Here is a 12981-nt window from a genome sequence, read left to right on the forward strand (position 1 = left end):
AAACGTTCTTTTTCATAATCCACTCATTCCAGTTTTTCTTCTACAATAAAAGTCCACGCTTCATCCGCCGTCTCAAAGTAGTGGTGCCTCCCTTGATGTGTGACCCACAGTCTTGCCGGTTGCAGCATTCCAAATTTTATCTTCCTTTTGTGAAGTACCGCCTTGGCCCGATTAAAGCTCGCCCTCCTTCTCGCCACCTCCGCACTCCAGTCTTGATAAACGCGGATCACCGCGTTCTCCCATTTACTGCACCGAGTTTTCTTCGCCCATCTAAGGACCATTTCTCTATCCTTAAAACGGAGGAATCTCACCACTATGGCTCTGGGAGTTTCTCCTGCTCTCGGTCCTCGCACCATCACTCGGTATGCTCCCTCCACCTCCAATGGACCCGTCGGGGCCTCCGCTCCCATTAACGAATGCAGCATCGTGCTCACATATGCCCCGACGTCTGCCCCCTCCACACCTTCAGGAAGGCCAAGAATCCTCAGGTTGTTCCTCCTTGCGTTGTTTTCCAGTGCCTCCAACCTCTCCACACATCGTTTCTGGTGTGCCTCCTGTATCTCCGACTTCACCACCAGGCCCTGTATATCGTTCTCATTCTCGGCTGCTTTCGCCTTCACGACCCGAAGCTCCTGCTCCTGGGTCTTTTGTTCCTCCTTTAGCCCTTCGATCGCCTGTAGTATCGGGGCCAACAACTCTTTCTTCATTTCCTTTTTTATCTCCTCCACGCAGCATTTCAAGAACTCTTGTTGTTCAGGGCCCCATATGAAACTGCCACCTTCCGACGCCATCTTGGTTTTTGCTTGCCTTCCTTGCCGTTGTTCCAAAGGATCCGCTGCAATCCGGCCACTTTCCTCTCCTTTTTCCATCCGTGTCCAGGGGGAACACCCTCCTGGTTTACCGCACGGTGTTTTTAGCCGTTAAAATTGCCGTTGGGGCTCCTATCAAGAGCCCAAAAGTCCGTTTCACAGGGAGCTGCCGAAACGTGCGACTCAGCTGGTCATCGCCGCACCCGGAAGCCCTGACTCATATATTCAGGCACAAGACAGGGATGCCTGCTGACTCCACTGTTGTTTGCGCTAGCGATTGAACGGTTGGCCATTGCACACAGATTGTGAGTGAAATGGAAAGGTTTGAGAGGGGAGAGGGGGAGGAACAGAGAGTGCCTCTTTATGCAGATGATCAGTTGATGTACGTTTCTGACCTCTCGGGTATGGGAAAAATTATTAAACTGTTGAAGTAGTTGGATCCTTTTTAAGGTACAGACCGAATATGAGCGAGAGTGCAATCTTCCCACTAAATTCCCTGGGGTACAGGACAGATCTGGGGAGGCTGCCCTTTAAACTGACCAAGTCCAGGTTTAGGTATTTGGGGACGGGTGGCACATGATTGGACACTGTCACATCAGCTGAACTTGGTCGGTCTGGTGAAGGAGGACGTGAATAGGTGGGATGCCCTCCCACTCACCTTGGCGGATAGAGGTCAGAATGAACATTTCACCGAGGTTTCTATTCGTGTTCTGGAGCCTGTAGATCTCCCTCCCTAAATCTCTTTTCACTACAGTTAATAGATTCATCTCTGTCTTTATCTGGGAGGGAAAGACTCCCGGGATTAGAAGAGCTTTCCTGCAGAGAGGGAGACAATCAGGTGGGTTGGCGCGACCAATCATGATGCTCTATTACTGGGCCGCGAACATTGGAAAAGTGCGAAGATGGTTTGAGGAGCCGGACGTGGGGTGGGGATGGATGGAGGAGGCCTCTTGTGCAGGGTCATGTCTAAGGGCATTGGTTACGGCCACTCTTCTGTTCTCCCCAGCCAGACTCGATGAGACCAGTGGTAGTGGCATCTTTAAGGAATTGGAACCAGTTTAGACAACATTTTGGACTGAGAGACATGTCATTACTGTCGCCAATTTGTGATAATCATAGGTTTGCACCGTCAGGGCTGGACTCTGGGGGGAAAAAGGGGTTGAGAGGTTCAGGGATTTGTTTCTGGAAGGTAGATTTCCGGGTCTAGACGAGATGGAGGAGAAATTTCAACTCTCGAGGACGAGTGCATTTAGGTATTTGCAGGTGACAAGAAAGTGAATTGGATGAGCTGCATAAATACTGTAACTACAGAGCAGGTCAGAGGCTAGGAATGCTGCAGCGAGTAACTCACCTGCTTCTCCCAAAGCCTGTCCACAATCCACACTGCTCAAGTCAGAAGTGTGATGGAATACTCTGCCTTTGTCTGAGTACAGCTCCAACAACACTCAAGAAACCTGACGCCATCCAGGACAAGGCAGTCCACTTGATTGGCACCCCTTCCACACACTCACTCCCACCTCCACAGATGAACAGTGGCAGTAGTGCCATCTACAGTGTGCATTGATGATATTTACCAAAGCTCCTTACACAACACCTTCCAAACCCTCAACCACTACCATCCACTAGGGCGAGGACAACAGATATATGAAAACACCACCACCCGGAAGTTCCACTCCAAGTTACTCACCATCCTGACTTGGAAATATAATGTCATTCCTTCATTGTCACTGGCTCATAATTGTGGAACTCCCCAACAACACTGTGGGTGTACCTACACCACATGGACTGCTGCTGTTCAAGAAGGCAGATCAACACCACATTCTTGTGGTCAATTAGAGATGCATAATAAATGCTGGCCTAGCCAGTTAATGCACGTCCCTTGAATGTACAAAAAAAAAATGTTAATTTAAACTGTCCTGGATACTCCCAATGAACACATCCTGAATCCTACCCCTGTCAACTTACTTTGTCCAACTGATAAGCAAGTTATAAATACCCACGATTATTGAGGTACCTTTCTTACAAGTCCCCATTATTTCTGCAGTTATTATAAATCTGATGATGCTGCTCCTGTTAGATGACATATAAAATACTTCCAACAGTGACTTACTTCATTCACTTTCCTTATCTCCAAACAAGTTGATTCCACGTCTTCGTCTTCTGAACCGAGATCATTTCTCACAACTGTATCGATCTCAAACTTGATGAACCAAGCTAAACCAGACCCTTTCATTTTGTCCTAAGCGTCTGAAAAGTCACCCAACCCTGAATATTCAGTCCCCAGCCTTAGTAACTTTACAAATGTATCCCTACATTGGCTATGATATCATACACATTTATTTCTATTTCTTCCATAAGTTCATCAATCTTATTAGAAATACTGATGCAGTCAGATAAAGTTTAAAATCTGACTTTCTATCATGTTTTCCTACTCTGACCCTCTTTACTGTTTCATCATTGTATTTGTATGTTCTGACCATTCCTGTTGCACTCTGGGCATCATTGCCTGCATTGCTACTCTAACTATAACCTTATCTTTTCTCGTTAACTTTCAGTCTTTCCCCTCACCTCAACCCTGTCCCCATACCAACTATTTTGTTCAAATCTCTCTCTCTCCAGCCCAAATATGTGATTCACCTGGGCACTCGACCCAATGTGGTTCAAGTGAAGGTTATCCCAATGATACAGCTCCCTCTTTCCCTACTACTGGCAATAGTACCGTATGAATCGAAACCTATTTCTACTGCACAAATCACACATTCTTGTAATCACGGTCATATGTTTTGGCCCTGTCCAAAGCTAGAAGATTACTGGAAGAAAGGAGGTTTTTAGGATAATTTCTAAAGTGGTGCACGTGAAACTGGACCCGGGACCTCGGGAGGCCATATTCGGGGTGTCTGACCAGCCAGGGTTGGAAACGGGTGCGGAGGCAGATGTTGTAGCCTTTGCCTCGTTGATCACCTGAAGGCGGATCCTGATAGGTTGGAGAGCAACCTCTCCACCCTGTGCCCTGGCGTGGTGGGGGGACCTGTTAGAATTCTTGACTCTTGAGAAGGTTCAGTTTGAAGTGAGGGGAAGGATGGAGGGGTTCTACAATTCATGGGCATTATTCATTATGCACTTTCAAGAACTCGATAACATCGAACATTAGTTGGGGCAGGTGGGTGGGAGGGTTGGGGGGAGGGGGGCTGTGTGTGTAAGTGGTGACTATAGGTGATCCCTAATTCCTTTGTCATTTGCTTGTGTGAATATGCGGGCTAATGTTTGGGGTTTGGTGGGAGGATGGGATCGTTGTTATTGACATATTTGTTACTGATTATTGTTTATTGTTGGTGGGTGTAAATTTGGGAAAAAATGTGAAAAAGGAGAATTAAAAAAAATTTTTTTAAAACAGTGTCAGTTACTGTGAAAAGCCCCTAGTTGCCACATTCCGGTGCCTGTTTGGGTACAGAGAGAGAGAATTCAGAATGTCCATATTACCTATCAGCACGTTTCGGGACTTGTGGGAGGAAACCGGAGCACCCGGAGGAAAACCCATGCAGACACGGGGAGAACGTGCAGACTCCACACAGACAGTGACCCGAGCTGGGAATCGAACCTGGGACCCTGGAGCTGTGAAGCAACAGTGCTAACCACTGTGCTACTGTGCCGCCCATCCCACACAGCTACAATGCACTGTTTTATCCAGACCCAAGAATAGATTCAAGATGTCACATTCAGCACAAGGATACTAGATATTATAGACTGTCAGATCCACAAAGTCTGTCAAGGTGGCTGCAACTTAACAGGTTATTATGGACATTAAACTGTGGGCGATATTCGATTCTGTGACCAATATTTAGTTAAACACAGTCCTGAATAAGGAAACTTTGCAGCCACCTGTGAAGTTTAAATGTCTTGTGTCAGGATGAACCAGCATTTGAGGAATATGAAATCTCTGGAGTGTTGGTCTCCAAGTGTCCTATTGAACACAGGAGAATGAGCTCAAATTGGGGCAGAGTTATCTCTGAGTGAGTGAACTTCGTAAACTGCTATTGTATCGGGGTATTCTGGGTCTGAGTTTTAACCCTGCAGTTAATTGTCAGGGATGCAGTATAATAAACCCTGAACAAAGCAAATGTGTGTGTGAGAAGCATCTGAAGCACCAGGAACCAGCTGAAACAGCAGAGCTGAATGTCTCCCAGTGCAGCCACAGTACTGTACTTATTCCATTCCAGCTTCCAAGTCCACCTGAGAACCAACCTCCTGGCTATTCATCAACAAGAAGCTTCAGAGACTCATGAGACTTATTTGTTTCTGAAAACGCTTCACTCCAACTAAAGGATCAGCTCAACAAGAAGAGGCCTGCAGCGATATAACGATTGCAGTCTAGATTCCATTTTCATCATTACAGCTTCAACTTGGTCTGTACCTAATTTCTGTGTATGTGTCAGTGAGTGTGAAAGAGACGAGAGACTGAGATGTTCAAACATCCAGGGAAATAGTGTGATAATAAATAACCTTTCCTTTAAAAATGGCCAGTAAGCCTGCTCCTGAAATGTATTTTAAATAAAGAAAGATCACCCAAAGGGGAAGAAAATATCACACAAACGTCCTGATAATGGACTGGAAAGGACCACGAAATGTAATCAAACGCTGTATAACCCCCTTCGGGTAACTATACAGAGGTTGCAGCCTCTCACACTGAATGTCTACGTGATCCAGAGACTCCTCCAGGCCACAAACATCAGCTGCAGCCTGAGTGGGTGAAACTCTTTAAAAACCTGTTCCCATACTATTTATGACGGGCACTAGGACCCTGCTGCGGAACAGAAACCTTCAGGTCCCGCCCACGAGCTGTTGCGTCACTAAGACGCCGGCGCATGCGCCCTGCTTCCCCAAGATGGCGGCTGTTAAGCAGGGCCTTGTCCCGGGACAGAGCTGACCGGCGGTGATGTGACCTGAGGATCACCGCACCTCAGGCAAGGGGCCAGGTTGGGAAGGCGGTGCCTTCAGGAATAACTGGGAAGGTGATGTTTGGTCAGTTGCTGCAGTCTGTGTAGTGAAGGTGCTGTCACAGTGGTGTGAGGTCAGGAAGTACAGGATTATCACCCAGCAATGATCAATTAAGGGGAATGTAAATCCAGCTCAGGCTGCTTTCAGATTGGAAAGGGAGCTAAGGTGTGTCCTCAGAGCTGGTGAATGTTGAGGCTTTGGCAGTTTCTCTATAAAGTAATTCTCTACCACCTCTATCTTTAGAGTCATAGAGTTTTACAGCACGGAAAGAGCGCCTTTGGCCCATTCATTATAATCTTTATTATTGTCACAAGGAGGCTTACATTAACACTGCAATTAAGTTACTGTGAAAATCCCCTAGTCGCCACATTCTGGCGCCTGTTCGGGTACACGGGGAGAATTCAGAATATCCAATTCACCTAACAAACACGTCTTGTGGGAGGAAACTGGAGCACCCGGAGGAAACCCACATAGACACAGGGAGAACATACAGACTCTGCACAGTGACCCAAGCTGGGAATTGAACCCAGGTCCCTGACGCTGTGAAGCAACAGTGTTAGCCACTGTGCTACCGTGGCGCCCAGCATGGCAGCCAGTCCTCGAAGAACCTAACGGGAGCCTTACCCTCCACACCTTCTGACTGGCCGACGACTCGGTTGTTCTTTCTCCGACGCTCGGTGATCCGAATGCTCCAGGACCTCCGCCTGCCACTCGGCTGGTTTTCAAAGGATCGAATTTCAACGGAGGCATCTTGCTGAACGTTCAGGATTCTCTCCTCCGGTTCAGCGGGTCTCTTTTTTTTCCTTTTTTAAAAATAAATTTAGAGTACCCAATTCATTTTTTCCAATTAAGGGGCAATTTAGCATGGCCAATCCACCTAACCTGCACATCTTTGGGTTGTGGGTGCGAAACCCACGGAAAGAATGTGCAAATTCTACACGGACAGTGACCCAGAGCTGGAATAGAACCTGGGACCTCGGTGCTGTGGGGAACTGGCAGGTAAATGGAGAGAAAGCTGAGATGACGAGGGATTTATTTTCTCGAGTATGTGGTGAAGCTTTGGAATTCTGTACCCCAGAGGATTTACAGTGCAGAAGGAGTCCATTCGGCCCATCGAGTCTGTACCGCCCTTAGAAAGAGCACCGTACTTAAGCCCACGCCTCCACCCTATCCCCGTAACCCAGTAACCCCACCTAACCTTTTTGGACACTAAGGACAATTTAGCATGGCCAATCCACCTAACCTGCACATCTTTGGACTGTGGGAGGAAAGCGGAGCAGACACGGGGAGAACGTGCAGACTCCGCACAGACAGTGACCCAAGCAGGGTATCGAACCTGGGACCCTGGTGCTGTGAAGCAACAGTGCTAACCACCGTGCTACCCAACTGTGCTAACCACTGTGAAATGAGGGATAATGTGGGAAAACGGTGTTATGGTAGATCAGTCAATGATCCCATTGAATGGTTCAGGGTCGATGGGCCGAATGGCCAACTGCAGCTCATATTTGTTATGATCTCCTGGAGCATGGATCTGTCAATCAGCCTGAATCAGCACCTTCAGGAGAATTAGGAGGGTGAATATTAGATACAGCAGAGTGAGAATGGAGGGAGAGTGTGTGGGATGGAGATTTACAGCTTTCGCGGAATAAGAGAGAGGAAAAAATGTGACATAGAAACTAGAATTGTCTGTTCTGAGTTTCTATCCTGTACTGACAGTGATGAATTTTGTAAATTGTTTTTACAGGATATTAGATGAGGAAGAATTAGACAGAAATCTCAAACGTCACGTCTCGATCTGACAGTCACTCGATTCCCTGGAGCCTCAATATCATCAGCCTTTGAATCGAGAAGGAGAATGTTTGCCCAGATTGTCAGCTAAAGATTTCAAACATCAGTGTGACTGGAAAAGCACCGAGACCCTAACAACACACACCCGAGTGAGAGTGTTCCAGTCAACTGACTGTGGAGCTTTAACCAATTACACAGTCTGAAAAACATCACAACATTCAGAGTGGGGAGAGACCGTACTCGTGTTGTATCTGTGGACGAGGCTTCAACTGATTGCCCAACCTGGAGAGACACAAAGAGACCCAAAACATGGAGAATCCATGGAAATGTGGGGACTGTGGGAAGGGATTCAGAGCCCCGTCAAAGGTGGAAACTCATCGACGAAGTCACACTGGAGAGAGGCCGTTCACCTGCTCTCAGTGTGGGAAGGGATTCAGTGATTCATCCACCCTGCGGAAACACCAGCGAGTTCACACTGGGGAGAGGCCATACACCTGCTTTCAGTGTGGGAAAGGATTCAGTGATTCATCCAACCTGCAGACACACCAGCGAGTTCACACTGGGGAGAGGCCATTCAGTTGCTCGCAGTGTGGGAAGGCATTCAGTGATTCATCCAACCTGCGGAGACACCAGCGAGATCACACTGGGGAGAGGCCATTCACCTGCTCTCAGTGTGGGAAAGGATTTGCACATTTAGACACCCTGCAGACACACCAGCGAGTTCACACTGGGGAGAGGCCATTCACCTGCTCCCAATGTGGGAAGGGATTTATTGATTCATCCACCCTGCGGAAACATCAGCGAGTTCACACTGGGGAGAGGCCATTCACCTGCTCTCAGTGTCGGAAGGGATTCACTCGGTTATGTCACCTGCGGACACACCAGCGAGTTCACACTGGGGAGAGGCCATTCACCTGCTCTCAGTGTAGGAAGGGATTCTCTCGGTTATCTCACCTCCAGACACACCAGCGAGTTCACACTGGGGAGAGGCCATTCACCTGCTCTCAGTGTGGGAAGGGATTCATTGATTCATCCAACCTGCGGAAACATCAGCGTGTTCACACTGGGGAGAGGACGTCCATGTGCTCTTAGTGTGGGAAAGGATTTACTCAATTACCTCACCTGAGGAGACATCAGGGGTTCACACTCAGAGCAGCCTTCTCGAAGGTCAACGCACGGAAAGCCACTGGCCCAGATGAGGTACCCGGACTAGCACTCCGGTCTTGCACGGATCAGCTGGCGGAGCTATTCGCAGACATCTTCAACCTCTCTTTACAACAATCTGAGGTCCCTATCTGCTTCAAGAAGACGAGCATCATCCCTGTACCAAAAAAAAAGCCAAGCAGCGTGCTGAAATGACTATAATCCAGTGGCTCTGACATCCATCATCATGAAGTGCTTCGAAAGGTTACTCATGGCACGAATCAACTCCAACCTCCCGCATTGCCTTGATCCACGACAGTTCGCCTACCGCTATAACAGGTCACAGCAAACGCCATCTCCATGGCCCTGCACTCGACCCTGGAACACCTAGATAACAAAGACACCTATGTCAGACTCCTATTCATCGACTACAGCTCAGCCTTCAACACCATCATTCCTACGAAACTCATCTCCAAACTCCGTGGCCTTGTCCTCGGATCCTCCCTCTGCAACTGGATCCTGAACTTTCTAACCCATAGGCCACAATCAGTAAGGATAGGCAACAACACCTCCTCCACGATCATCCTCAACAAGGGTGCCTGAGAAGGCTGTGTCTTCAGCCCCCTATTATACTCCTTATACACCTATGACTGTGTGGCCAAATTCCCCATCAACTCGATTTTCAAATTTGCTGATGACACCACCGTAGTGGGTCGGATTTCAAACAATGGCGAGACAGAGTATAGGAATGAGATAGAGAATCTGGTCAACTGGTGTGACGACAATAATCTCTCCCTCAATGTCAACAAAACGAAGGACATTGTCATCAACTTCAGGAAGCATAGTGGAGAACATGCCCCAGTCTACATCAACGTGAACGAAGTAGAAAGGGTCGAGAGCTTCAAGTTTTTAGGTGTACAGATCACCAACAACCTGTCCTGGTCCCACATGCCGACACTATAGTTAAGAAAGCCCACCAACTAGTGTCTGGGGGAAGAGGAACGGGCATGTGCAGTATGGTTTGATTGAAGTATTGGTTTTATATTGATGTTTGCACATTTCTGTTATCTGTAACTGTTTACAATGCCAAAAAATACCTCAATAAAATTGTTTGTTAAAAAAAAAAAGAGCCCACCAACGACTACTTTCTCAGAAGACGAAGGAAATTTGGCATGTCAGCTACGACTCTCCCCAACTTCTCCTGATGCACCATAGAAAGCATTCTTTCTGGTTGTATCACAGCTTGGTATGGAGTCTGCTCTGCCCAAACCGCAGGAAACGACAAAAGGTTGTGAACGTAGCTCAGTCCATCACGCAAACCAGCCTCCCATCCATTGACTCTATCTATAATTCCCGCTGCCTCGGAAAGGCAGCCAGCATAATTAAGGACCCCACGCACCCCAGACATACTCTCTTCCACCTTTATCCGTCAGGAAAAAGAGGCCAAAGTTTGAGGTCACGTACCAACCGACTCAAGACCAGCTTCTTCCCTACTGCCATCAGACTTTTGAATGGACCTACCTCGTATTAAGTTGATCGTTTCTCTACACCTTGCTATAACTGTAATTATTGATAATCTGCAGTCTCTCCTTCCTTCCCTATGTATGGTATGCATTGTTTGTACAGCATGCAAGAAGCAATATGTTTCACTGTATACGAATACATGTGACAATAATAAATCAAAAACTGGGGAGAGGTCATTCACCTGCTCTGTGTGGGAAAGGATTTACTCGAGTATTCAACCTGCAGTCACACCAGTGAGTTCACACTGGGGAGAGGCCATTCACCTGCTCAGTGTGGGAAGGGATTCACTCAGTTATCTCACCTGCAGTCACACCAGCGAGTTCACACTGGGGAGTGGCCGTCCACCTCTCAATGTAAGACTGGATTGCATGTTTCATCGAACCTGCTGTGATGCCAAAAATGTCACAATCGATTACAGAGGTTGGATTCTGCTGTTATTGTTTCTGCTCTACACCCAGGGCTGCGTTTTGTTCATTCTGACAGGTGGTCAGTGAGGATGGTCGGAGGGTTTCTTTCTGCTGGACTGGCCGGTCTCACCACTTTGCCTCCAGTGGGTTGATGCTCTTTGAGTCTTGTTGCTAATACCTGGCTTCAAATTGCACAAGGATCACAGAGTGAACTGGTGTTTGGAAGTGTGAAGATATTTAGTTTCCATTTCTGTTTCAACAGCCCCCCCCAAAGCATGCCACGTTGCCATGGAGATGGGTCCTGGTGGTTACATGGTTCTTTTGTTTAATTTATCTGGGTGTTCCTCACAGAGGAAAACTATCAGGGTGTGAGGGGCAAGTTGTCTTGAGGTGGAGTGGGAAACTGATTGGTACAGGGAATACCTAATATTTAAGGAATTATTACATATTTATCAGGGATCGGTTAGCTCAGTTGGCTGGACGACTGGTTTGTGATGCAGAGCAAGGCTTACAGTGAGGATTCAACCCCTGTACTGGCTGGGTTTATTCATGAAGGCCCCGCCTTCTCAACCAGGCCCCTCGCCTGAGGTGTGCTGACCCTCGGGTTAAATCACCTCCAGTCAGCTCTCTCTCTGTCAAAGGGGAGAGCAGCCTATGGTCCTATGTTGGTTTTGCAACTTTCATTTCACACATATACAACAAATATAGATTCCTTTGAGGAATAAAAATCCAACAGGAAAAGTGATATAACCGTGGCAAACAAGAAAAGTTAAAGATTCCATGAGATCCATTAGAATTCAGCAAAGGAGGATCAAGAAACTGATGGGAGCAAACTGGCGAGAAACATAAAAAACGACTGGAAAAGCTTCTACAGGAATGTGAAAAGGAAAAGATTAGCGAAGGCCAATGTGGGTCCATTCCAGGCAGAGGCAGGAGAGTTTAGAATGGGGAATGAGGAAATGCAGAGAAACTAAACAATGTGTTTCTGTCTTCACAGAGGAAGATCCAGAAATTGTCCAAAAAATACCAGAGAACCAAGGGACTGGCAGAGATTAGTATTGGTGAAAAAGTCATCCTGGAGAAATTAATTGGACTGAAAGTGAATAAAACTCCAAAAGCTGATGATCTACATCCTAGAGTGTTGAACGAGGTGGCTGTAGAGATCTCCATTCCTCATTCTAAACTCTCCTGACTCTATCTGGAATGGACAAACCTTTTGTCTGAGCCAAACGTTTCCTTATTACGTAGCCAAAGAAGCTTTTACATATTTTGCCAGTTCACATTCTATTCTATTCTCCCTTTGTTTCTCAGTGTCTTGGTTGAAGAACTGAAGTAAATCCTCGGGAATGAATCATCACTTTGGACAGGTTCTGAGACAATTAAGTTCCGACTTCCAGGACAGAGTAACTATAATCGTGGAGTGTGATTCTCGGTTGTGTAAAAGGGCAAAGTTCTAGTTTATAGTTTAATGTGTAGGTTTCCGAGTTAAAGTAGCTTCTAGTTTGTTTGTTCATAAAACTTGAAGTCCCGTCGTGTGATCCTTTAATTTATTGACTGGGAATTAGATTTTTTATAAGAAGTTGCTGACCTTTATGGAGATCCTAATCCACAAGTTTTGTCTTCCTATTTGAGCCTTGGGCACCTTTCTGTCTCTATTGCTCGTGTCACTGACAGCCAGGTGATGGAGCTGAGGGCTGAATTTAGCTGAGAATAATGGGGCCTGTGGCCCAGTTGGGAAACTGCCATGGGCGTCGCTAATAGAGCCAGGAAGGTGCTGGAGCACTGACTGGGAACTGCACCTCCAACCAATCAGGGTTCAGGCGCGAGGGTGACCGGGGCTGATGGTGATGCGACCCCCAGGGTTCAGTGCCCCCGTGTCCAAAGCGGGGAGTCACGGGAACAGGGTACAGAGGAGCCAAAGGGAAACAAGTTGAGACCTAGAACATTGTGAACATCCTGTTACTCTGGTTGTCTTTGATCCTTAAGTAATTTTCTGTTAGTTTTTTTTAACCATGTTCTGTTTCATCAATAAACTTTTAACAGGAAAATATTTGAATTTGTTGGACTTTTCCTGATTAAATTTTTTTCACTTTTGGGAAAGTGGGTGAGAGGTTGACAGGCTCTATAACAGAAAGTGAGTCCCTCTAAGGTAATTGGTAAAGGAGCGAGAGGGGTAGAGGAGATTTGAATTTTCTTTTGACACAGTGTTTGAAAATGGGTTTAAGGAGTCAATCGTGATTGACTAATTTATCAAGGTTCTCTAAGTAAGTGACAAGGGATGTCAATAAAGGGGAAGCTGTAGATGTGCTTTATCT

At 46.8% G+C, this 12981-nt stretch overlaps 1 protein-coding gene across 9 annotated transcripts in view; it reads left to right on the forward strand.

The window, feature by feature from the left end:
• LOC140419476 (uncharacterized) overlaps positions 1–12716 on the forward strand; it is a 45313-nt gene extending 32597 nt beyond the window's left edge. For 3 of the 9 annotated variants that reach the window (XM_072503355.1, XM_072503354.1, XM_072503357.1), the window contains one exon: positions 7549–12716. In XM_072503355.1, the coding sequence (XP_072359456.1) occupies positions 7902–8684 (783 nt within the window). In that variant the 5' untranslated portion in view covers positions 7549–7901 and the 3' untranslated portion in view covers positions 8685–12716. Of the gene's footprint in view, positions 1–5669; positions 5878–6613; positions 6804–7548 lie in introns of those variants that run through there. The other 6 variants (XR_011945810.1, XM_072503352.1, XM_072503356.1 and 3 more) reach the window with 6 other exon arrangements.
• Positions 12717–12981: the final 265 nt, after the last annotated feature.

The sequence above is a fragment of the Scyliorhinus torazame genome, chromosome 5, assembly GCF_047496885.1.
Source record: "Scyliorhinus torazame isolate Kashiwa2021f chromosome 5, sScyTor2.1, whole genome shotgun sequence".
In the NCBI taxonomy this organism is placed as follows: Eukaryota; Metazoa; Chordata; class Chondrichthyes; order Carcharhiniformes; family Scyliorhinidae; genus Scyliorhinus; species Scyliorhinus torazame.